This window comes from Entelurus aequoreus, linkage group LG18 (genome assembly GCF_033978785.1).
Source record: "Entelurus aequoreus isolate RoL-2023_Sb linkage group LG18, RoL_Eaeq_v1.1, whole genome shotgun sequence".
NCBI classification, from domain to species: domain Eukaryota; kingdom Metazoa; phylum Chordata; class Actinopteri; order Syngnathiformes; family Syngnathidae; genus Entelurus; species Entelurus aequoreus.
The window spans coordinates 13331323-13356322 of NC_084748.1; the positions used below are offsets into that span (position 1 = coordinate 13331323).

General features: G+C 43.6%; 1 protein-coding gene across 1 annotated transcript in view; it reads left to right on the forward strand.

Moving 5' to 3' along the window:
• LOC133633820 (unconventional myosin-XV-like) overlaps positions 1-25000 on the forward strand; it is a 138815-nt gene that overhangs the window by 20613 nt on the left and 93202 nt on the right. Inside the window, exons 16-20 of the mRNA XM_062026542.1 lie at positions 1416-1583; positions 1652-1765; positions 1852-1910; positions 10252-10375; positions 10446-10541. Of these exons, the coding sequence (XP_061882526.1) occupies positions 1416-1583; positions 1652-1765; positions 1852-1910; positions 10252-10375; positions 10446-10541 (561 nt within the window). The remainder of the gene's footprint in view (positions 1-1415; positions 1584-1651; positions 1766-1851; positions 1911-10251; positions 10376-10445; positions 10542-25000) is intronic.

Sequence of the window (25000 nt, forward strand, 5' to 3'; positions counted from 1 at the left end):
GCCGGGGGTGACCTGATGTTCAGCTGGAAATGACTACAACAGTAAATAAACACAAGACATATATATACTCTATTAGCCACAACACAACCAGGCTTATATTTAATATGCCACAAATTAATCCCGCATAAAAACACCTAGGTGTTTGTTATGCTAGCTCCTAGCTACTAGCTACTAGCTTGAGCTAGTTATAGCTCGAGCGGGTAATATGGACGGGATCCCGTCCATAAAACCCGCCAATACAATTCAAACACCTGCACAACACACACACTCACTCAGCCCAAAGAACCGTTCACCTAACCCAAGGTTCATAAAGCTTATATATTTAATCAAAGTTACGTACATGACACGCACGTACGGGCAAGCAATCAAATGTTTGGAAGCGCGCGGGTGGGACCTGATATTCAGCTGGGAATGACTACAACAGTAAATAAACACAAGACATATATATACTCTATTAGCCACAACACAACCAGGCTTATATTTAATATGCCACAAATTAATCCTAATGCTAGCTCCTAGCTACTAGCTCGAGCTAGTTATAGCAAGCGATCAAATGTTTGGAAGCGCAGCTGTGTACTCACGGTATTGCAACTGTGTATCCAAATCAAAGTCCTCCTGGTAAGAGTCTCTGTTGTCCGAGTTCTTCGATCTTGACTGCATCTTTCGGGAATGTAAACAAAGAAGCGCCGGCTGTGTACGTGTTGCTGCTGACTTCCCTCGCAAAATAGACGCTTCGCACCGACAACTTTCTTCATGCTTGCTCAGCTTCTTTCTCCATAATGCAATGAACATAATTGCAACAGATTCACCAACACAGATGTCCAGAATACTGTGGAATAATGACATGAAAACAGAGCTATTTCGTATTGGCTTCAATGGTGTCCGAATACTTCCGTTTCAATGATTGCCGTCACGCGCATACGTCATCCTCAGAGGCGTTTCGAACCGGAAGTTTAGCGGGAAATTTTAAATTGCACTTTATAAGTTAACCCGGCCGTATTGGCATGTGTTATAATGTTAAGATTTCATCATTGATGTATAAACTATCAGACTGCGTGGTCGGTAGTAGTGGCTTTCAGTAGGCCTTTAAATGGGTGTAATTTCGAATTTTATGGTGATGTACAAAAAAGGAGTGCATACAAACAATAGCAATACCAACGCTCGGAGAGCAAACTGAGCCGTCCACCTACTTTGATCGAAACTGAAAGTTAACTAGGTGCGTGTGTGTCGTCTCTTTCCCGGTAGCTTTTTTTCCGGAAGGTAAATGAGATACAATGTGTGTATTTGCAAGGATAAGAATCATAGAGTGCAACAATGTCATGTCCTTGAACAATTGTAGGTAAACCACACCTTCAAACACACATTGAGACATGATTTCTTCAAAGTAACAAACAAAGGCTGCTGGATAAACGCAGGGAGGAGACTGTACGATCGAGGAGAAGGACGACGCGGAGGACTTCAGACGACTGCTGAATGCCATGGACATCCTGCGCTTCACCCCCGAGGAGCAAAAGGGCATTTACAGACTTTTGTCCTCCATCCTCCATCTTGGTAACGTCTACTTCCAGCCACTCCAGGCCAAGGTCCGGAACATCGCGCGGACACGCACCCACTTGGAGATGCTGAGAGATAACATGTGCGCCCCCTGCAGGCCGAAGGCCAGGAGGCGGCGTCGGTGGTGAGCGCCCAGGAGATTCGGGTGGTGGCCGAGCTGCTGCAGGTGTCCCCTGAAGGCCTGCAAAAGTGTGTCACCTTCAAAATGATGGTGAGCGCTACACACTGACGACACACTTCTAATAATAATGAATAATGCACAATGTCTTTGTTTGGTGTGTCCTTGACTCCACTCAGGACACAGTCAGGGAAAAGATCTACACTCCGCTCACAGTAGACAATGCTGTGGATGCCAGGTCAGTCCTTACAATATATTTCATTTCTTTCTAAAGTTCAGAGCATTCTTTAAAAATGGTCGCATAAAATGGAGTGGCGGGTCATGTAACAGGAAGTGGCGGGTCAGATAAAATGATGTAGTGGGTCACATAAAATTATGTGGCGGTTCACATAAGATTAAGTGGTGTGTCACATAAAATTATGTGGCGGGTCACGTAAAATGATGTGACGGGTCACATAAAATGATGTGGCAGGTCACATAAAATTAGGGTGGGTCACATGAAATGAAATGGCGGGTCACATAAAATGAAATGGCGGGTCACATAAAATGATGTGGTGGGTCACATAAAATGAAGTGGCAGGTCACATAAAATTAGGGTGGGTCACATAAAATGAAGTGGCAGGTCACATAAAATGAAGTGGCGGGGCACATAAAATTAGGGTGGGTCACATGAAATGAAATGGTGGGTCACATAAAATTAGGGTGGGTCACATAAAATGCAGTGGCGGGTCACATACAATGGAGTGGCTGGTCATGTAACATGAAGTGGTGGGTCACATACAATTATGTGGCGGGTCACGTAAAATGATGTGACGGGTCACATAAAATTAGGGTGTGTCACATAAAATGAAGTGGCGGGTCACATTAAATTAGGGTGGGTCACATAAAATGATCTGGCAGGTCACCTAAAATTAGGGTGGGTCACATAAAATGAAATGGCGGGTCACATAAAATGAAGTGGCAGGTCACATAAAATGAAGTAGCTGGTCACATAAAATGATGTGGTGGGTCACATAAAATGAAGTGGCAGGTCACATAAAATGATGTGGTGGGTCACATAAAATGGAGTGGCGGGTCATTTAACATGAAGTGGTGGGTCACATAAGATTGTGTGGTGGGTCACATAAAATGACGTGGCAGGTCACATAAGATTAAGTGGTGTGTCACATAAAATGATGTGGTGTGTCACATAAAATGACGTGGCGGGTCACATAAAATGATGTGGTGGGTCACATAAAATGAAGTGGCAGGTCACATAAAATGATGTGGTGGGTCACATAAAATGGAGTGGCGGGTCATGTAACATGAAGTGGTGGGTCACATAAGATTGTGTGGTGGGTCACATAAAATGATGTGGCAGGTCACATAAGATTAAGTGGTGTGTCACATAAAATGGAGTGGCTGGTCATGTAACATGAAGTGGTGGGTCACATAAAATGATGTGGCGGGTCACATAAAATTAGGGTGGGTCACATAAAATGAAGTGGCGGGTCACATAAAATTAGGGTGGGTCACATAAAATGATCTGGCAGGTCACATAAAATTAGGGTGGGTCACATAAAATGAAATGGCGGGTCACATAAAATGATGTGGCAGGTCACATAAAATGAAGTAGCGGGTCACATAAAATGATGTGGTAGGTCACATAAAATGAAGTAGCAGGTCACATAAAATGATGTGGTGGGTCACATAAAATGGAGTAGCAGGTCACATAAAATGATGTGGCAGGTCACATAAAATGAAGTAGCGGGTCACATAAAATGATGTGGTAGGTCACATAAAATGAAGAAGCAGGTCACATAAAATGATGTGGTGGGTCACATAAAATGGAGTGGCGGGTCATGTAACATGAAGTAGTGGGTCACATAAAATGATGTAGTGGGTCACATAAAATTATGTGGCGGGTCACATAAGATTAAGTGGTGTGTCACATAAAATTATGTGGCGGGTCACGTAAAATGATGTGACGGGTCACATAAAAAATTGATGTGGCAGGTCACATAAAATTAGGGTGGGTCACATGAAATGAAATGGCGGGTCACATAAAATGAAATGGCGGGTCACATAAAATGAAATGACGGGTCACATAAAATGATGTGGTGGGTCACATAAAATGATGTGGCGGGTCACATAAAATTAGGGTGGGTCACATAAAATGAAGTGGTGGGGCACATAAAATTAGGGTGGGTCACATAAAATTAGGGTGGGTCACATGAAATGAAATGGCGGGTCACATAAAATTAGGGTGGGTCACATAAAATGAAGTGGCGGGTCACATAAAATTAGGGTGGGTCACATAAAATGATGTGGCAGGTCACATAAAATTAGGGTGGGTCACATAAAATGAAATGGCGGGTCACATAAAATGAAGTAGCGGGTCACATAAAATCATGTGGTGGGTCACATAAAATGGAGTGGCGGGTCATGTAACATGAAGTGGTGGGTCACATAAGATTATGTGGTGGGTCACATAAAATGGAGTGGCAGGTCACATAAGATTAAGTGGTGTGTCACATGAAAATGATGTGGTGTGTCACATAAAATGATGTGGCAGGTCACATAAAATTAGGGTGGGTCACATAAAATGAAATGGCGGGTCACATAAAATGATGTGGTGGGTCACATAAAATGATGTGGCAGGTCACCTAAAATTAGGGTGGATCACATAAAATGAAGTGGCGGGGCACATAAAATAAGGGTGGGTCACATAAAATTAGGGTGGGTCACATGAAATGAAATGGCGGGTCACATAAAATTCGGGTGGGTCACATAAAATGCAGTGGCGGGTCACATAAAATGGAGTGGCTGGTCATGTAACATGAAGTGGTGTGTCACATAAAATTATGTGGCGGATCACGTAAAATGATGTGACGGGTCACATAAAATTAGGGTGGGTCACATAAAATGAAGTGGCGGGTCACATAAAATTAGGGTGGGTCACATAAAATGATCTGGCAGGTCACATAAAATTAGGGTGGGTCACATAAAATGAAATGGCGGGTCACATAAAATGATGTGGCGGGTCACATAAAATGAAGTAGCGGGTCACATAAAATGGAGTGGTAGGACACATAAAATGAAGTAGCAGGTCACATAAAATGATGTGGTGGGTCACATAAAATGGAGTAGCAGGTCACATAAAATGATGTGGCAGGTCACATAAAATGATGTGGCGGGTCACATAAAATTAGGGTGGGTCACATAAAATGAAGTGGTGGGGCACATAAAATTAGGGTGGGTCACATAAAATTAGGGTGGGTCACATGAAATGAAATGGCGGGTCACATAAAATTAGAGTGGGTCACATAAAATGAAGTGGCGGGTCACATAAAATTAGGGTGGGTCACATAAAATGATGTGGCAGGTCACATAAAATTAGGGTGGGTCACATAAAATGAAATGGCGGGTCACATAAAATGAAGTAGCGGGTCACATAAAATGATGTGGTGGGTCACATAAAATGGAGTGGCGGGTCATGTAACATGAAGTGGTGGGTCACATAAGATTATGTGGTGGGTCACATAAAATGGAGTGGCAGGTCACATAAGATTAAGTGGTGTGTCACATGAAAATGATGTGGTGTGTCACATAAAATGATGTGGCAGGTCACATAAAATTAGGGTGGGTCACATAAAATGAAATGGCGGGTCACATAAAATGATGTGGTGGGTCACATAAAATGATGTGGCAGGTCACCTAAAATTAGGGTGGATCACATAAAATGAAGTGGCGGGGCACATAAAATAAGGGTGGGTCGCATAAAATTAGGGTGGGTCACATGAAATGAAATGGCGGGTCACATAAAATTAGGGTGGGTCACATAAAATGCAGTGGCGGGTCACATAAAATGGAGTGGCTGGTCATGTAACATGAAGTGGTGTGTCACGTAAAATTATGTGGCGGGTCACGTAAAATGATGTGACGGGTCACATAAAATTAGGGTGGGTCACATAAAATGAAGTGGCGGGTCACATAAAATTAGGGTGGGTCACATAAAATGATCTGGCAGGTCACATAAAATTAGGGTGGGTCACATGAAATGATGTGGCAGGTCACATAAAATGATGTGGCAGGTCACATAAAATGAAGTAGCGGGTCACATAAAATGATGTGGTAGGTCACATAAAATGAAGTAGCAGGTCACATAAAATGATGTGGTGGGTCACATAAAATGGAGTAGCAGGTCACATAAAATGATGTGGCAGGTCACATAAAATGATGTGGTGGGTCACATAAAATGGAGTAGCAGGTCACATAAAATGATGTGGCAGGTCACATAAAATGAAGTAGCAGGTCACATAAAATGAAGTAGCAGGTCACATAAAATGATGTGGTGGGTCACATAAAATGGAGTAGCAGGTCACATGAAATGATGTGGCAGGTCACATAAAATGGAGTAGCAGGTCACATAAAATGATGTGGCAGGTCACATAAAATGAAGTAGCGGGTCACATAAAATGATGTGGTAGGTCACATAAAATGAAGAAGCAGGTCACATAAAATGATGTGGTGGGTCACATAAAATGGAGTGGCGGGTCATGTAACATGAAGTGGTGGGTCACATAAGATTATGTGGTGGGTCACATAAAATGGAGTGGCAGGTCACATAAGATTAAGTGGTGTGTCACATAAAATGATGTGGTGTGTCACATAAAATGATGTGGCAGGTCACATAAAATTAGGGTGGGTCACATAAAATGAAGTGGCGGGTCACATAAAATGAAATGGCGGGTCACATAAAATGATGTGGTGGGTCACATAAAATGATGTGGCAGGTCACCTAAAATGAAGTGGCGGGGCACATAAAATTAGGGTGGGTCACATAAAATTAGGGTGGGTCACATGAAATGAAATGGCGGGTCACATAAAATTAGGGTGGGTCACATAAAATGCAGTGGCGGATCACATAAAAGGAGTGGCTGGTCATGTAACATGAAGTGGTGTGTCACATAAAATTATGTGGCGGGTCACGTAAAATGATGTGACGGGTCACATAAAATTAGGGTGGGTCACATAAAATGATGTGGCAGGTCACATAAAATTAGGGTGGGTCACATAAAATGATCTGGCAGGTCACATAGAATTAGGGTGGGTCACATAAAATGAGTGGCAGGTCACATAAAATTAGGGTGGGTCACATAAAATGAAGTGGCAGGTCACATAAAATTAGGGTGGGTCACATAAAATGATGTGGCAGGTCACATAAAATTAGGGTGGGTCACATAAAATTAGGGTGGGTCACATAAAATGATGTGGCAGGTCACATAAAATTAGGGTGGGTCACATAAAATGAAGTGGCAGGTCAAACAAAAATTAGGGTGGGTCACATAAAATGATGTGGCAGGTCACATAAAATTAGGGTGGGTCACATAAAATGATGTGGCAGGTCACATAAAATTAGGGTGTGTCACATAAAATGATGTGGCAGGTCACATAAAATTAGGGTGTGTCACATAAAATGATGTGGCAGGTCACATAAAATTAGGGTGGGTCACATAAAATTAGGATGTGTCACATAAAATGAAGTGGCAGGTCAAACAAAAATTAGGGTGGGTCACATAAAATGATGTGGCAGGTCACATAAAATTAGGGTGGGTCACATAAAATGATGTGGCAGGTCACATAAAATTAGGGTGTGTCACATAAAATGATGTGGCAGGTCACATAAAATTAGGGTGTGTCACATAAAATGATGTGGCAGGTCACATAAAATTAGGGTGGGTCACATAAAATGATGTGGCAGGTCACATAAAATTAGGGTGTGTCACATAAAATGATGTGGCAGGTCACATAAAATGATGTGGCAGGTCACATAAAATTAGGGTGGGTCACATAAAATGATGTGGCAGGTCACATAAAATGAAGTAGCGGGTCACATAAAATGGAGTGGTGGGTCACATAAAATGAAGAAGCAGGTCACATAAAATGATGTGGTGGGTCACATAATATGGAGTGGCGGGTCATGTAACATGAAGTGGTGGGTCACATAAGATTGTGTGGTGGGTCACATAAAATTATGTGGCAGGTCACATAAGATTAAGTGGTGTGTCACATAAAATGATGTGGTGTGTCACATAAAATGATGTGGCGGGTCACATAAAATGATGTGGTGGGTCACATAAAATGAAGTGGCAGGTCACATAAAATGATGTGGTGGGTCACATAAAATGGAGTGGCGGGTCATGTAACATGAAGTGGTGGGTCACATAAGATTGTGTGGTGGGTCACATAAAATGGAGTGGCAGGTCACATAAGATTAAGTGGTGTGTCACATAAAATGATGTGGTGGGTCACATAAAATGGAGTGGCGGGTCATGTAACATGAAGTGGTGGGTCACATAAGATTGTGTGGTGGGTCACATAAAATGATGTGGCAGGTCACATAAGATTAAGTGGTGTGTCACATAAAATGATGTGGTGTGTCACATAAAATGGAGTGGCTGGTCATGTAACATGAAGTGGTGGGTCACATAAAATTATGTGGCGGGTCACGTAAAATGATGTGACGGGTCACATAAAATTAGGGTGGGTCACATAAAATGAAGTGGTGGGTCACATAAAATTAGGGTGGGTCACATAAAATGATCTGGCAGGTCACATAAAATTAGGGTGGGTCTCATAAAATGAAATGGCGGGTCACATAAAATGATGTGGTGGGTCACATAAAATGAAGTGGCAGGTCACATAAAATGATGTGGTGGGTCACATAAAATGGAGTGGCGGGTCATGTAACATGAAGTGGTGGGTCACATAAAATGATGTAGTGGGTCACATAAAATTATGTGGCGGGTCACGTAAAATGATGTGACGGGTCACATAAAATGATGTGGCAGGTCACATAAAATTAGGGTGGGTCACATGAAATGAAATGGCGGGTCACATAAAATGAAATGGCGGGTCACATAAAATGAAATGACGGGTCACATAAAATGATGTGGTGGGTCACATAAAATGATGTGGCAGGTCACATAAAATTAGGGTGGGTCACATAAAATGAAATGGTGGGGCACATAAAATTAGGGTGGGTGACATAAAATTAGGGTGGGTCACATGAAATGAAATGGCGGGTCACATAAAATGGAGTGGCTGGTCATGTAACATGAAGTGGTGTGTCACATAAAATTATGTGACGGGTCACATAAAATTAGGGTGGGTCACATAAAATGAAGTGGCGGGTCACATAAAATTAGGGTGGGTCACATAAAATGATCTGGCAGGTCACATAAAATTAGGGTGGGTCACATAAAATGAAATGGCGGGTCACATAAAATGAAGTAGCGGGTCACATAAAATGATGTGGTGGGTCACATAAAATGGAGTGGCGGGTCATGTAACATGAAGTGGTGGGTCACATAAGATTGTGTGGTGGGTCACATAAAATGATGTGGCAGGTCACATAAGATTAAGTGGTGTGTCACATAAAATGATGTGGTGTGTCACATAAAATGGAGTGGCTGGTCATGTAACATGAAGTGGTGGGTCACATAAAATGAAGTGGCAGGTCACATAAAATGATGTGGTGGGTCACATAAAATGGAGTGGCGGGTCATGTAACATGAAGTGGTGGGTCACATAAGATTGTGTGGTGGGTCACATAAAATGATGTGGCAGGTCACATAAGATTAAGTGGTGTGTCACATAAAATGATGTGGTGTGTCACATAAAATGACGTGGCGGGTCACATAAAATGATGTGGTGGGTCACATAAAATGAAGTGGCAGGTCACATAAAATGATGTGGTGGGTCACATAAAATGGAGTGGCGGGTCATGTAACATGAAGTGGTGGGTCACATGAGATTGTGTGGTGGGTCACATAAAATGGTGTGGCAGGTCACATAAGATTAAGTGGTGTGTCACATAAAATGATGTGGTGTGTCACATAAAATGATGTGGCAGGTCACATAAAATGATGTGTTAATCCGCTATATAAATATAATTCACTTCCCCTCACATGCAACTGCGTTTGTTCTACACTAAAATATGATCTGATGTACCAAGCGTTTTATTGTTGGTTATCAAAAATAAACACTGAAATAGCATCTTGACTTTAAAATCTACGATTTCCAAGCAAATTATCCATCAATCTGTAAAAAAAATTCTATAAAAACAGTTTTTTGTGCAAATGTGTAACAAGGCTGTTATATATATATATATGTGTATATATATGTTGAATAAAACATCTGCCCTGTTTTTAATGAATACTTAGGCCTACTACGCTACTGTGTGTTAATGTCGGTTGTTTCTGACGGTGAAAAAGAAGTTAGAGATCCACTGATCTGGAAGAATATTCTACAATTTAGATGAGTTAACTTTGTCATTGATTGATAAATGACTTCCTGGAGTACAATCGAGTATTTTTTTACTACATTGAAGTACAGTGAAAACTACGTTTTGATCCCCCAAAAAAGTGCAGAAAAAGTGAGGAGTCTTTGATGCAGGCGTGCCAGGACAAAGGACGTCAAGGCTCGGGGGTTGTCGGGGTGTCTTTTTTTTTTTTTTTTTCAGATGCCCTCTGTTTCCATAGAAACCAGGTTCCCTTGTTTCCATAGAAACCATGTTGAGTGTGTGTGTGTCCCAGAGATGCTGTTGCCAAGATCCTCTACTCGCTGCTCTTCAACTGGCTGACGGAGCGCATCAACGGACGCGTGTACCCCCGCAACCACGCGCTCTCCATCGCCATCCTGGATATTTATGGATTCGAGGTCACGCCTTTTGCATATTTTCCCAGCGCTCACCATCACGCCTTCAAAGTCTCCCGTCTTCACCCCGCAGGAGCTGCAGGTGAACAGTTTTGAGCAGCTGTGCATCAACTACGCCAACGAGACCTTGCAGTTCTACTTCAGCAAAGTCATCATCCAGCGGGAGCAGGTCAGGCAGAACTTCTTGTCTGCGTTAGAACTTTCTAGACCAGGGGTCGGGAACCCGCGGCTCTTTGGCGCCGCCCTAGTGGCTCTCTGAAGCTTTTTCAAAAATGTATGAAAAATGGAAAAAGATGAGGGGGAAAAAAATATTTTTTGTTTTAATATGGTTTCCGTAGGAGGACAAACATGACACAAACCTCCCTAATTGTTATAAAGCACACTGTTTATATTAAACATGCTTCACTGATTCGAGTATTTGGCGAGCACCGTTTTGTCCTACTGATTTTGGCGGTCCTTGAACTCACCTTCAGTTTGTTTAGATGTATAACGTTCTCCGACTTTCTAGGACGTGTTTTATGCCACTTCTTTTTCTGTCTCATTTTGTCCACCACACTTTTAACGTTGTGCGTGAATACACAAAGGTGAGTTTTGTTGATGTTATTGACTTGTGTGGAGTGCTAATCAAACATATTTGGTCACTGCATGACTGCAAGCTAATCGATGCTAACATGCTATTTAGGCTAGCTATATGTACATATTGCATCATTATGCCTCATTTGTAGGTATATTTGAGCTCATTTAGTTTCCTTTAAGTCATCTCAATTCAATGTATATCTCATGACACACTATCTGTATGTAATATGGCTTCTAATTTGTTGCGGCTCCAGACAGATTTGTTTTTGTATTTTTGGTCCAATATGGCTCTTTCAACATTTTGGGTTGCCGACCCCTGTTCTAGACTAAAGTGCAGGGAACATGTGTTACAGTATTTACAGTAAAGAGGTCATATATGTATTGAAACACACATGAACAGTGAGCCAACACAACATGTGACATCAATGAATAACCATATTGTCCACTAATGTGTTAGTTGTCAGCCAGCGATTAGCACTCTTGTTAATTGCCAGCTGACGAGTAATGTGTTAGTCGTTAGCTGGCAATTAGCATTTTTAGTTGCCATCTAGCAATCGCCGCACTTTTTGCCAGCTGGCGATTAGCGCATTAGTTGTCAATGAGCAACTAGTTGTTTTAGTTGCCAGCTAGGGATTAGTGCGCTAGTTGTCAGCTAGCAATTAACAGTCTAAGTGCTAGTTCTGAGCTACCATTTAGCATTCCAGTTGCCAGCTAAAGAGTAATGTGTTAGTTGTCAGCCAGCGATTAGCACTCTTGTTGATTGCCACCTAACGAGTAATGTGTTAGTGGTTAGCTGGCAATTAGCATTTTAGTTGCCATCTAGCAATCACCGCACTAGTTGCCAGCTGCCAATTAGCGCATTAGTTGTCAACTAGAAATAAGCGTTCTAGTTGTCAGTTAGCAATCAACACTCTAGGTACTAGCTGGTCATTAGCACGCTAGTTTTCAGCTAGCAATCAACATTTTAGTAGCAAGCTAACGAGTAAGGTGTTAGTTGTCAGCTAGCGATTAGCACTCTTGATAGTTGCTGAGTAACGTGTTAGTTGTTAGCTGGCGTTTAGCATGCCTGTTGTCAGCTAGCGGTTAGTGTTTCTGTTGCCAGGTAGCAATCAGTGCACAAGTCTCCAGCTGGTGATTAGCGCATTAATTGTCAGCTAGCAATTGCCGTGCTAGTTGTCTGCTAGCGATTGCCGTGTTGGTTGCCAGCTAGTGATTGGCGCGCTAGTTGTCAGCTATCTATTGGCATTCAAGTTGTCAGCTAGCAATTAACAGTCTAAGTGCTAGCTGGTGATTAGCATGCTAGTTCTGAGCTAGCAATTAGCATTCCAGTTGCCAGCTAACGAGTAATGTGTTAGTTGTCAGCCAGCGATTAGCACTCCTGTTGATTGCCACCTAACGAGTAATGTGTTAGTGGTTAGCTGGCAATTAGCATTTTAGTTGCCATCTAGCAATCACCGCACTAGTTGCCAGCTGCCAATTAGCGCATTAGTTGTCAACTAGCAATAAGCGTTCTAGTTGTCAGTTAGCAATCAACACTCTAGGTACTAGCTGGTCATTAGCACGCTAGTTTTCAGCTAGCAATCAACATTTTAGTAGCAAGCTAACGAGTAAAGTGTTAGTTGTCAGCTAGCGATTAGCACTCTTGATAGTTGCTGAGTAACGTGTTAGTTGTTAGCTGGCGTTTAGCATGTCTGTTGTCAGCCAGCGGTTAGCGTTTCTGTTGCCAGGTAGCAATCAGCGCACAAGTCTCCAGCTGGTGATTAGCGCATTAATTGTCAGCTAGCAATTGCCGTGCTAGTTGTCTGCTAGCGATTGCCGTGTTGGTTGCCAGCTAGTGATTGGCGCGCTAGTTGTCAGCTATCTATTGGCATTCAAGTTGTCAGCTAGCAATTAACAGTCTAAGTGCTAGCTGGTGATTAGCATGCTAGTTCTGAGCTAGCAATTAGCATTCCAGTTGCCAGCTAACGAGTAATGTGTTAGTTGTCAGCCAGCGATTAGCACTCCTGTTGATTGCCACCTAACGAGTAATGTGTTAGTGGTTAGCTGGCAATTAGCATTTTAGTTGCCATCTAGCAATCACCGCACTAGTTGCCAGCTGCCAATTAGCGCATTAGTTGTCAACTAGCAATAAGCGTTCTAGTTGTCAGTTAGCAATCAACACTCTAGGTACTAGCTGGTCATTAGCACGCTAGTTTTCAGCTAGCAATCAACATTTTAGTAGCAAGCTAACGAGTAAAGTGTTAGTTGTCAGCTAGCGATTAGCACTCTTGATAGTTGCTGAGTAACGTGTTAGTTGTTAGCTAGCGTTTAGCATGTCTGTTGTCAGCCAGCGGTTAGCGTTTCTGTTGCCAGGTAGCAATCAGCGCACAAGTCTCCAGCTGGTGATTAGCGCATTAATTGTCAGCTAGCAATTGCCGCGCTAGTTGTCTGCTAGCGATTGCCGTGTTAGTTGCCAGCTAGTGATTGGCGCGCTAGTTGTCAGCTATCTATTGGCATTCAAGTTGTCAGCTAGCAATTAACAGTCTAAGTGCTAGCTGGTGATTAGCATGCTAGTTCTGAGCTAGCAATTAGCATTCCAGTTGCCAGCTAACGAGTAATGTGTTAGTTGTCAGCCAGCGATTAGCACTCTTGTTGATTGCCACCTAACGAGTAATATGTTAGTGGTTAGCTGGCAATTAGCATTTTAGTTGCCATCTAGCAATCACCGCACTAGTTGCCAGCTGCCAATTAGCGCATTAGTTGTCAACTAGCAATAAGCGTTCTAGTTGTCAGTTAGCAATCAACACTCTAGGTACTAGCTGGTCATTAGCACGCTAGTTTTCAGCTAGCAATCAACATTTTAGTAGCAAGCTAACGAGTAAGGTGTTAGTTGTCAGCTAGCGATTAGCACTCTTGATAGTTGCTGAGTAACGTGTTAGTTGTTAGCTGGCGTTTAGCATGTCTGTTGTCAGCCAGCGGTTAGCGTTTCTGTTGCCAGGTAGCAATCAGCGCACAAGTCTCCAGCTGGTGATTAGCGCATTAATTGTCAGCTAGCAATTGCCGTGCTAGTTGTCTGCTAGCGATTGCCGTGTTGGTTGCCAGCTAGTGATTGGCGCGCTAGTTGTCAGCTATCTATTGGCATTCAAGTTGTCAGCTAGCAATTAACAGTCTAAGTGCTAGCTGGTGATTAGCATGCTAGTTCTGAGCTAGCAATTAGCATTCCAGTTGCCAGCTAACGAGTAATGTGTTAGTTGTCAGCCAGCGATTAGCACTCTTGTTGATTGCCACCTAACGAGTAATGTGTTAGTGGTTAGCTGGCAATTAGCATTTTAGTTGCCATCTAGCAATCACCGCACTAGTTGCCAGCTGCCAATTAGCGCATTAGTTGTCAACTAGCAATAAGCGTTCTAGTTGTCAGTTAGCAATCAACACTCTAGGTACTAGCTGGTCATTAGCACGCTAGTTTTCAGCTAGCAATCAACATTTTAGTAGCAAGCTAATGAGTAAGGTGTTAGTTGTCAGCTAGCGATTACCACTCTTGATAGTTGCTGAGTAACGTGTTAGTTGTTAGCTGGCGTTTAGCATGCCTGTTGTCAGCTAGCGGTTAGCGTTTCTGTTGCCAGGTAGCAATCAGCGCACAAGTCTCCAGCTGGTGATTAGCGCATTAATTGTCAGCTAGCAATTGCCGTGCTAGTTGTCTGCTAGCGATTGCCGTGTTGGTTGCCAGCTAGTGATTGGCGCGCTAGTTGTCAGCTATCTATTGGCATTCAAGTTGTCAGCTAGCAATTAACAGTCTAAGTGCTAGCTGGTGATTAGCATGCTAGTTCTGAGCTAGCAATTAGCATTCCAGTTGCCAGCTAACGAGTAATGTGTTAGTTGTCAGCCAGCGATTAGCACTCCTGTTGATTGCCACCTAACGAGTAATGTGTTAGTGGTTAGCTGGCAATTAGCATTTTAGTTGCCATCTAGCAATCACCGCACTAGTTGCCAGCTGCCAATTAGCGCATTAGTTGTCAACTAGCAATAAGCGTTCTAGTTGTCAGTTAGCAATCAACACTCTAGGTACTAGCTGGTCATTAGCACGCTAGTTTTCAGCTAGCAATCAACATTTTAGTAGCAAGCTAACGAGTAAGGTGTTAGTTGTCAGCTAGCGATTAGCACTCTTGATAGTTGCTGAGTAACGTGTTAGTTGTTAGCTGGTGTTTAGCATGCCTGTTGTCAGCTAGCGGTTAGCGTTTCTGTTGCCAGGTAGCAATCAGCGCACAAGTCTCCAGCTGGTGATTAGCGCATTAATTGTCAGCTAGCAATTGCCGTGCTAGTTGTCTGCTAGCGATTGCCGTGTTGGTTGCCAGCTAGTGATTGGCGCGCTAGTTGTCAGCTATCTATTGGCAGTCAAGTTGTCAGCTAGCAATTAACAGTCTAAGTGCTAGCTGGTGATTAGCATGCTAGTTCTGAGCTAGCAATTAGCATTCCAGTTGCCAGCTAACGAGTAATGTGTTAGTTGTCAGCCAGCGATTAGCACTCCTGTTGATTGCCACCTAACGAGTAATGTGTTAGTGGTTAGCTGGCAATTAGCATTTTAGTTGCCATCTAGCAATCACCGCACTAGTTGCCAGCTGCCAATTAGCGCATTAGTAGTCAACTAGCAATAAGCGTTCTAGTTGTCAGTTAGCAATCAACACTCTAGGTACTAGCTGGTCATTAGCACGCTAGTTTTCAGCTAGCAATCAACATTTTAGTAGCAAGCTAACGAGTAAGGTGTTAGTTGTCAGCTAGCGATTAGCACTCTTGATAGTTGCTGAGTAACGTGTTAGTTGTTAGCTGGCGTTTAGCATGCCTGTTGTCAGCTAGCGGTTAGCGTTTCTGTTGCCAGGTAGCAATCAGCGCACAAGTCTCCAGCTGGTGATTAGCGCATTAATTGTCAGCTAGCAATTGCCGCGCTAGTTGTCTGCTAGCGATTGCCGTGTTGGTTGCCAGCTAGTGATTGGCGCGCTAGTTGTCAGCTATCTATTGGCATTCAAGTTGTCAGCTAGCAATTAACAGTCTAAGTGCTAGCTGGTGATTAGCATGCTAGTTCTGAGCTAGCAATTAGCATTCCAGTTGCCAGCTAACGAGTAATGTGTTAGTTGTCAGCCAGCGATTAGCACTCCTGTTGATTGCCACCTAACGAGTAATGTGTTAGTGGTTAGCTGGCAATTAGCATTTTAGTTGCCATCTAGCAATCACCGCACTAGTTGCCAGCTGCCAATTAGCGCATTAGTAGTCAACTAGCAATAAGCGTTCTAGTTGTCAGTTAGCAATCAACACTCTAGGTACTAGCTGGTCATTAGCACGCTAGTTTTCAGCTAGCAATCAACATTTTAGTAGCAAGCTAACGAGTAAGGTGTTAGTTGTCAGCTAGCGATTAGCACTCTTGATAGTTGCTGAGTAACGTGTTAGTTGTTAGCTGGCGTTTAGCATGCCTGTTGTCAGCTAGCGGTTAGCGTTTCTGTTGCCAGGTAGCAATCAGCGCACAAGTCTCCAGCTGGTGATTAGCGCATTAATTGTCAGCTAGCAATTGCCGCGCTAGTTGTCTGCTAGCGATTGCCGTGTTGGTTGCCAGCTAGTGATTGGCGCGCTAGTTGTCAGCTATCTATTGGCATTCAAGTTGTCAGCTAGCAATTAACAGTCTAAGTGCTAGCTGGTGATTAGCATGCTAGTTCTGAGCTAGCAATTAGCATTCCAGTTGCCAGCTAACGAGTAATGTGTTAGTTGTCAGCCAGCGATTAGCACTCCTGTTGATTGCCACCTAACGAGTAATGTGTTAGTGGTTAGCTGGCAATTAGCATTTTAGTTGCCATCTAGCAATCACCGTACTAGTTGCCAGCTGCCAATTAGCGCATTAGTTGTCAACTAGAAATAAGCGTTCTAGTTGTCAGTTAGCAATCAACACTCTAGGTACTAGCTGGTCATTAGCACGCTAGTTTTCAGCTAGCAATCAACATTTTAGTAGCAAGCTAACGAGTAAGGTGTTAGTTGTCAGCTAGCGATTAGCACTCTTGATAGTTGCTGAGTAACGTGTTAGTTGTTAGCTGGCGTTTAGCATGCCTGTTGTCAGCTAGCGGTTAGCGTTTCTGTTGCCAGGTAGCAATCAGCGCACAAGTCTCCAGCTGGTGATTAGCGCATTAATTGTCAGCTAGCAATTGCCGTGCTAGTTGTCTGCTAGCGATTGCCAGCTAGTGATTGGCGCGCTAGTTGTCAGCTATCTATTGGCATTCAAGTTGTCAGCTAGCAATTAACAGTCTAAGTGCTAGCTGGTGATTAGCATGCTAGTTCTGAGCTAGCAATTAGCATTCCAGTTGCCAGCTAACGAGTAATGTGTTAGTTGTCAGCCAGCGATTAGCACTCCTGTTGATTGCCACCTAACGAGTAATGTGTTAGTGGTTAGCTGGCAATTAGCATTTTAGTTGCCATCTAGCAATCACCGCACTAGTTGCCAGCTGCCAATTAGCGCATTAGTTGTCAACTAGCAATAAGCGTTCTAGTTGTCAGTTAGCAATCAACACTCTAGGTACTAGCTGGTCATTAGCACGCTAGTTTTCAGCTAGCAATCAACATTTTAGTAGCAAGCTAACGAGTAAAGTGTTAGTTGTCAGCTAGCGATTAGCACTCTTGATAGTTGCTGAGTAACGTGTTAGTTGTTAGCTGGCGTTTAGCATGCCTGTTGTCAGCCAGCGGTTAGCGTTTCTGTTGCCAGGTAGCAATCAGCGCACAAGTCTCCAGCTGGTGATTAGCGCATTAATTGTCAGCTAGCAATTGCCGCGCTAGTTGTCTGCTAGCGATTGCCGTGTTGGTTGCCAGCTAGTGATTGGCGCGCTAGTTGTCAGCTATCTATTGGCATTCAAGTTGTCAGCTAGCAATTAACAGTCTAAGTGCTAGCTGGTGATTAGCATGCTAGTTCTGAGCTAGCAATTAGCATTCCAGTTGCCAGCTAACGAGTAATGTGTTAGTTGTCAGCCAGCGATTAGCACTCCTGTTGATTGCCACCTAACGAGTAATGTGTTAGTGGTTAGCTGGCAATTAGCATTTTAGTTGCCATCTAGCAATCACCGCACTAGTTGCCAGCTGCCAATTAGCGCATTAGTTGTCAACTAGCAATAAGCGTTCTAGTTGTCAGTTAGCAATCAACACTCTAGGTACTAGCTGGTCATTAGCACGCTTGTTTTCAGCTAGCAATCAACATTTTAGTAGCAAGCTAACGAGTAAAGTGTTAGTTGTCAGCTAGCGATTAGCACTCTTGATAGTTGCTGAGTAACGTGTTAGTTGTTAGCTGGCGTTTAGCATGTCTGTTGTCAGCCAGCGGTTAGCGTTTCTGTTGCCAGGTAGCAATCAGCGCACAAGTCTCCAGCTGGTGATTAGCGCATTAATTGTCAGCTAGCAATTGCCGCGCTAGTTGTCTGCTAGCGATTGCCGTGTTAGTTGCCAGCTAGTGATTGGCGCGCTAGTTGTCAGCTATCTATTGGCATTCAAGTTGTCAGCTAGCAATTAACAGTCTAAGTGCTAGCTGGTGATTAGCATGCTAGTTCTGAGCTAGCAATTAGCATTCCAGTTGCCAGCTAACGAGTAATGTGTTAGTTGTCAGCCAGCTATTAGCACTCTTGTTGATTGCCACCTAACGAGTAATGTGTTAGTGGTTAGCTGGCAATTAGCATTTTAGTTGCCATCTAGCAATCACCGCACTAGTTGCCAGCTGCCAATTAGCGCATTAGTTGTCAACTAGCAATAAGCGTTCTAGTTGTCAGTTAGCAATCAACACTCTAGGTACTAGCTGGTCATTAGCATGCTAGTTTTCAGGTAGCAATCAACATTTTAGTAGCAAGCTAACGAGTAAAGTGTTAGTTGTCAGCTAGCGATTAGCACTCTTGATAGTTGCTGAGTAACGTGTTAGTTGTTAGCTGGCGTTTAGCATGTCTGTTGTCAGCCAGCGGTTAGCGTTTCTGTTGCCAGGTAGCAATCAGCGCACAAGTCTCCAGCTGGTGATTAGCGCATTCATTGTCAGCTAGCAATTGCCGCACTAGTTGTCTGCTAGCGATTGCCGTGTTAGTTGCCAGCTAGTGATTGGCGCGCTAGTTGTCAGCTATCTATTGGCATTCAAGTTGTCAGCTAGCAATTAACAGTCTAAGTGCTAGCTGGTGATTAGCATGCTAGTTCTGAGCTAGCAATTAGCATTCCAGTTGCCAGCTAACGAGTAATGTGTTAGTTGTCAGCCAGCGATTAGCACTCCTGTTGATTGCCACCTAACGAGTAATGTGTTAGTGGTTAGCTAGCAATTAGCATTTTAGTTGCCATCTAGCAATCACCGCACTAGTTGCCAGCTGCCAATTAGCGCATTAGTTGTCAACTAGAAATAAGCGTTCTAGTTGTCAGTTAGCAATCAACACTCTAGGTACTAGCTGGTCATTAGCACGCTAGTTTTCAGCTAGCAATCAACATTTTAGTAGCAAGCTAACGAGTAAGGTGTTAGTTGTCAGCTAGCGATTAGCACTCTTGATAGTTGCTGAGTAACGTGTTAGTTGTTAGCTGGCGTTTAGCATGCCTGTTGTCAGCTAGCGGTTAGCGTTTCTGTTGCCAGGTAGCAATCAGCGCACAAGTCTCCAGCTGGTGATTAGCGCATTAATTGTCAGCTAGCAATTGCCGTGCTAGTTGTCTGCTAGCGATTGCCGTGTTGGTTGCCAGCTAGTGATTGGCGCGCTAGTTGTCAGCTATCTATTGGCATTCAAGTTGTCAGCTAGCAATTAACAGTCTAAGTGCTAGCTGGTGATTAGCATGCTAGTTCTGAGCTAGCAATTAGCATTCCAGTTGCCAGCTAACGAGTAATGTGTTAGTGGTTAGCTGGCAATTAGCATTTTAGTTGCCATCTAGCAATCACCGCACTAGTTGCCAGCTGCCAATTAGCGCATTAGTTGTCAACTAGCAATAAGCGTTCTAGTTGTCAGTTAGCAATCAACACTCTAGGTACTAGCTGGTCATTAGCACGCTAGTTTTCAGCTAGCAATCAACATTTTAGTAGCAAGCTAACGAGTAAAGTGTTAGTTGTCAGCTAGCGATTAGCACTCTTGATAGTTGCTGAGTAACGTGTTAGTTGTTAGCTGGCGTTTAGCATGCCTGTTGTCAGCTAGCGGTTAGCGTTTCTGTTGCCAGGTAGCAATCAGCGCACAAGTCTCCAGCTAGTGATTAGCGCATTAATTGTCAGCTAGCAATTGCCGTGCTAGTTGTCTGCTAGCGATTGCCGTGTTGGTTGCCAGCTAGTGATTGGCGCGCTAGTTGTCAGCTATCTATTGGCATTCAAGTTGTCAGCTAGCAATTAACAGTCTAAGTGCTAGCTGGTGATTAGCATGCTAGTTCTGAGCTAGCAATTAGCATTCCAGTTGCCAGCTAACGAGTAATGTGTTAGTTGTCAGCCAGCGATTAGCACTCCTGTTGATTGCCACCTAACGAGTAATGTATTAGTGGTTAGCTGGCAATTAGCATTCTAGTTGCCATCTAGCAATCACCGCACTAGTTGCCAGCTGCCAATTAGCGCATTAGTAGTCAACTAGCAATAAGCGTTCTAGTTGTCAGTTAGCAATCAACACTCTAGGTACTAGCTGGTCATTAGCACGCTAGTTTTCAGCTAGCAATCAACATTTTAGTAGCAAGCTAACGAGTAAGGTGTTAGTTGTCAGCTAGCGATTAGCACTCTTGATAGTTGCTGAGTAACGTGTTAGTTGTTAGCTGGCGTTTAGCATGCCTGTTGTCAGCTAGCGGTTAGCGTTTCTGTTGCCAGGTAGCAATCAGCGCACAAGTCTCCAGCTGGTGATTAGCGCATTAATTGTCAGCTAGCAATTGCCGCGCTAGTTGTCTGCTAGCGATTGCCGTGTTGGTTGCCAGCTAGTGATTGGCGCGCTAGTTGTCAGCTATCTATTGGCATTCAAGTTGTCAGCTAGCAATTAACAGTCTAAGTGCTAGCTGGTGATTAGCATGCTAGTTCTGAGCTAGCAATTAGCATTCCAGTTGCCAGCTAACGAGTAATGTGTTAGTTGTCAGCCAGCGATTAGCACTCCTGTTGATTGCCACCTAACGAGTAATGTGTTAGTGGTTAGCTGGCAATTAGCATTTTAGTTGCCATCTAGCAATCACCGCACTAGTTGCCAGCTGCCAATTAGCGCATTAGTAGTCAACTAGCAATAAGCGTTCTAGTTGTCAGTTAGCAATCAACACTCTAGGTACTAGCTGGTCATTAGCACGCTAGTTTTCAGCTAGCAATCAACATTTTAGTAGCAAGCTAACGAGTAAGGTGTTAGTTGTCAGCTAGCGATTAGCACTCTTGATAGTTGCTGAGTAACGTGTTAGTTGTTAGCTGGCGTTTAGCATGCCTGTTGTCAGCTAGCGGTTAGCGTTTCTGTTGCCAGGTAGCAATCAGCGCACAAGTCTCCAGCTGGTGATTAGCGCATTAATTGTCAGCTAGCAATTGCCGCGCTAGTTGTCTGCTAGCGATTGCCGTGTTGGTTGCCAGCTAGTGATTGGCGCGCTAGTTGTCAGCTATCTATTGGCATTCAAGTTGTCAGCTAGCAATTAACAGTCTAAGTGCTAGCTGGTGATTAGCATGCTAGTTCTGAGCTAGCAATTAGCATTCCAGTTGCCAGCTAACGAGTAATGTGTTAGTTGTCAGCCAGCGATTAGCACTCCTGTTGATTGCCACCTAACGAGTAATGTGTTAGTGGTTAGCTGGCAATTAGCATTTTAGTTGCCATCTAGCAATCACCGTACTAGTTGCCAGCTGCCAATTAGCGCATTAGTTGTCAACTAGAAATAAGCGTTCTAGTTGTCAGTTAGCAATCAACACTCTAGGTACTAGCTGGTCATTAGCACGCTAGTTTTCAGCTAGCAATCAACATTTTAGTAGCAAGCTAACGAGTAAGGTGTTAGTTGTCAGCTAGCGATTAGCACTCTTGATAGTTGCTGAGTAACGTGTTAGTTGTTAGCTGGCGTTTAGCATGCCTGTTGTCAGCTAGCGGTTAGCGTTTCTGTTGCCAGGTAGCAATCAGCGCACAAGTCTCCAGCTGGTGATTAGCGCATTAATTGTCAGCTAGCAATTGCCGTGCTAGTTGTCTGCTAGCGATTGCCAGCTAGTGATTGGCGCGCTAGTTGTCAGCTATCTATTGGCATTCAAGTTGTCAGCTAGCAATTAACAGTCTAAGTGCTAGCTGGTGATTAGCATGCTAGTTCTGAGCTAGCAATTAGCATTCCAGTTGCCAGCTAACGAGTAATGTGTTAGTTGTCAGCCAGCGATTAGCACTCCTGTTGATTGCCACCTAACGAGTAATGTGTTAGTGGTTAGCTGGCAATTAGCATTTTAGTTGCCATCTAGCAATCACCGCACTAGTTGCCAGCTGCCAATTAGCGCATTAGTTGTCAACTAGCAATAAGCGTTCTAGTTGTCAGTTAGCAATCAACACTCTAGGTACTAGCTGGTCATTAGCACGCTAGTTTTCAGCTAGCAATCAACATTTTAGTAGCAAGCTAACGAGTAAAGTGTTAGTTGTCAGCTAGCGATTAGCACTCTTGATAGTTGCTGAGTAACGTGTTAGTTGTTAGCTGGCGTTTAGCATGCCTGTTGTCAGCCAGCGGTTAGCGTTTCTGTTGCCAGGTAGCAATCAGCGCACAAGTCTCCAGCTGGTGATTAGCGCATTAATTGTCAGCTAGCAATTGCCGCGCTAGTTGTCTGCTAGCGATTGCCGTGTTGGTTGCCAGCTAGTGATTGGCGCGCTAGTTGTCAGCTATCTATTGGCATTCAAGTTGTCAGCTAGCAATTAACAGTCTAAGTGCTAGCTGGTGATTAGCATGCTAGTTCTGAGCTAGCAATTAGCATTCCAGTTGCCAGCTAACGAGTAATGTGTTAGTTGTCAGCCAGCGATTAGCACTCCTGTTGATTGCCACCTAACGAGTAATGTGTTAGTGGTTAGCTGGCAATTAGCATTTTAGTTGCCATCTAGCAATCACCGCACTAGTTGCCAGCTGCCAATTAGCGCATTAGTTGTCAACTAGCAATAAGCGTTCTAGTTGTCAGTTAGCAATCAACACTCTAGGTACTAGCTGGTCATTAGCACGCTTGTTTTCAGCTAGCAATCAACATTTTAGTAGCAAGCTAACGAGTAAAGTGTTAGTTGTCAGCTAGCGATTAGCACTCTTGATAGTTGCTGAGTAACGTGTTAGTTGTTAGCTGGCGTTTAGCATGTCTGTTGTCAGCCAGCGGTTAGCGTTTCTGTTGCCAGGTAGCAATCAGCGCACAAGTCTCCAGCTGGTGATTAGCGCATTAATTGTCAGCTAGCAATTGCCGCGCTAGTTGTCTGCTAGCGATTGCCGTGTTAGTTGCCAGCTAGTGATTGGCGCGCTAGTTGTCAGCTATCTATTGGCATTCAAGTTGTCAGCTAGCAATTAACAGTCTAAGTGCTAGCTGGTGATTAGCATGCTAGTTCTGAGCTAGCAATTAGCATTCCAGTTGCCAGCTAACGAGTAATGTGTTAGTTGTCAGCCAGCTATTAGCACTCTTGTTGATTGCCACCTAACGAGTAATGTGTTAGTGGTTAGCTGGCAATTAGCATTTTAGTTGCCATCTAGCAATCACCGCACTAGTTGCCAGCTGCCAATTAGCGCATTAGTTGTCAACTAGCAATAAGCGTTCTAGTTGTCAGTTAGCAATCAACACTCTAGGTACTAGCTGGTCATTAGCATGCTAGTTTTCAGGTAGCAATCAACATTTTAGTAGCAAGCTAACGAGTAAAGTGTTAGTTGTCAGCTAGCGATTAGCACTCTTGATAGTTGCTGAGTAACGTGTTAGTTGTTAGCTGGCGTTTAGCATGTCTGTTGTCAGCCAGCGGTTAGCGTTTCTGTTGCCAGGTAGCAATCAGCGCACAAGTCTCCAGCTGGTGATTAGCGCATTCATTGTCAGCTAGCAATTGCCGCACTAGTTGTCTGCTAGCGATTGCCGTGTTAGTTGCCAGCTAGTGATTGGCGCGCTAGTTGTCAGCTATCTATTGGCATTCAAGTTGTCAGCTAGCAATTAACAGTCTAAGTGCTAGCTGGTGATTAGCATGCTAGTTCTGAGCTAGCAATTAGCATTCCAGTTGCCAGCTAACGAGTAATGTGTTAGTTGTCAGCCAGCGATTAGCACTCCTGTTGATTGCCACCTAACGAGTAATGTGTTAGTGGTTAGCTAGCAATTAGCATTTTAGTTGCCATCTAGCAATCACCGCACTAGTTGCCAGCTGCCAATTAGCGCATTAGTTGTCAACTAGAAATAAGCGTTCTAGTTGTCAGTTAGCAATCAACACTCTAGGTACTAGCTGGTCATTAGCACGCTAGTTTTCAGCTAGCAATCAACATTTTAGTAGCAAGCTAACGAGTAAGGTGTTAGTTGTCAGCTAGCGATTAGCACTCTTGATAGTTGCTGAGTAACGTGTTAGTTGTTAGCTGGCGTTTAGCATGCCTGTTGTCAGCTAGCGGTTAGCGTTTCTGTTGCCAGGTAGCAATCAGCGCACAAGTCTCCAGCTGGTGATTAGCGCATTAATTGTCAGCTAGCAATTGCCGTGCTAGTTGTCTGCTAGCGATTGCCGTGTTGGTTGCCAGCTAGTGATTGGCGCGCTAGTTGTCAGCTATCTATTGGCATTCAAGTTGTCAGCTAGCAATTAACAGTCTAAGTGCTAGCTGGTGATTAGCATGCTAGTTCTGAGCTAGCAATTAGCATTCCAGTTGCCAGCTAACGAGTAATGTGTTAGTGGTTAGCTGGCAATTAGCATTTTAGTTGCCATCTAGCAATCACCGCACTAGTTGCCAGCTGCCAATTAGCGCATTAGTTGTCAACTAGCAATAAGCGTTCTAGTTGTCAGTTAGCAATCAACACTCTAGGTACTAGCTGGTCATTAGCACGCTAGTTTTCAGCTAGCAATCAACATTTTAGTAGCAAGCTAACGAGTAAAGTGTTAGTTGTCAGCTAGCGATTAGCACTCTTGATAGTTGCTGAGTAACGTGTTAGTTGTTAGCTGGCGTTTAGCA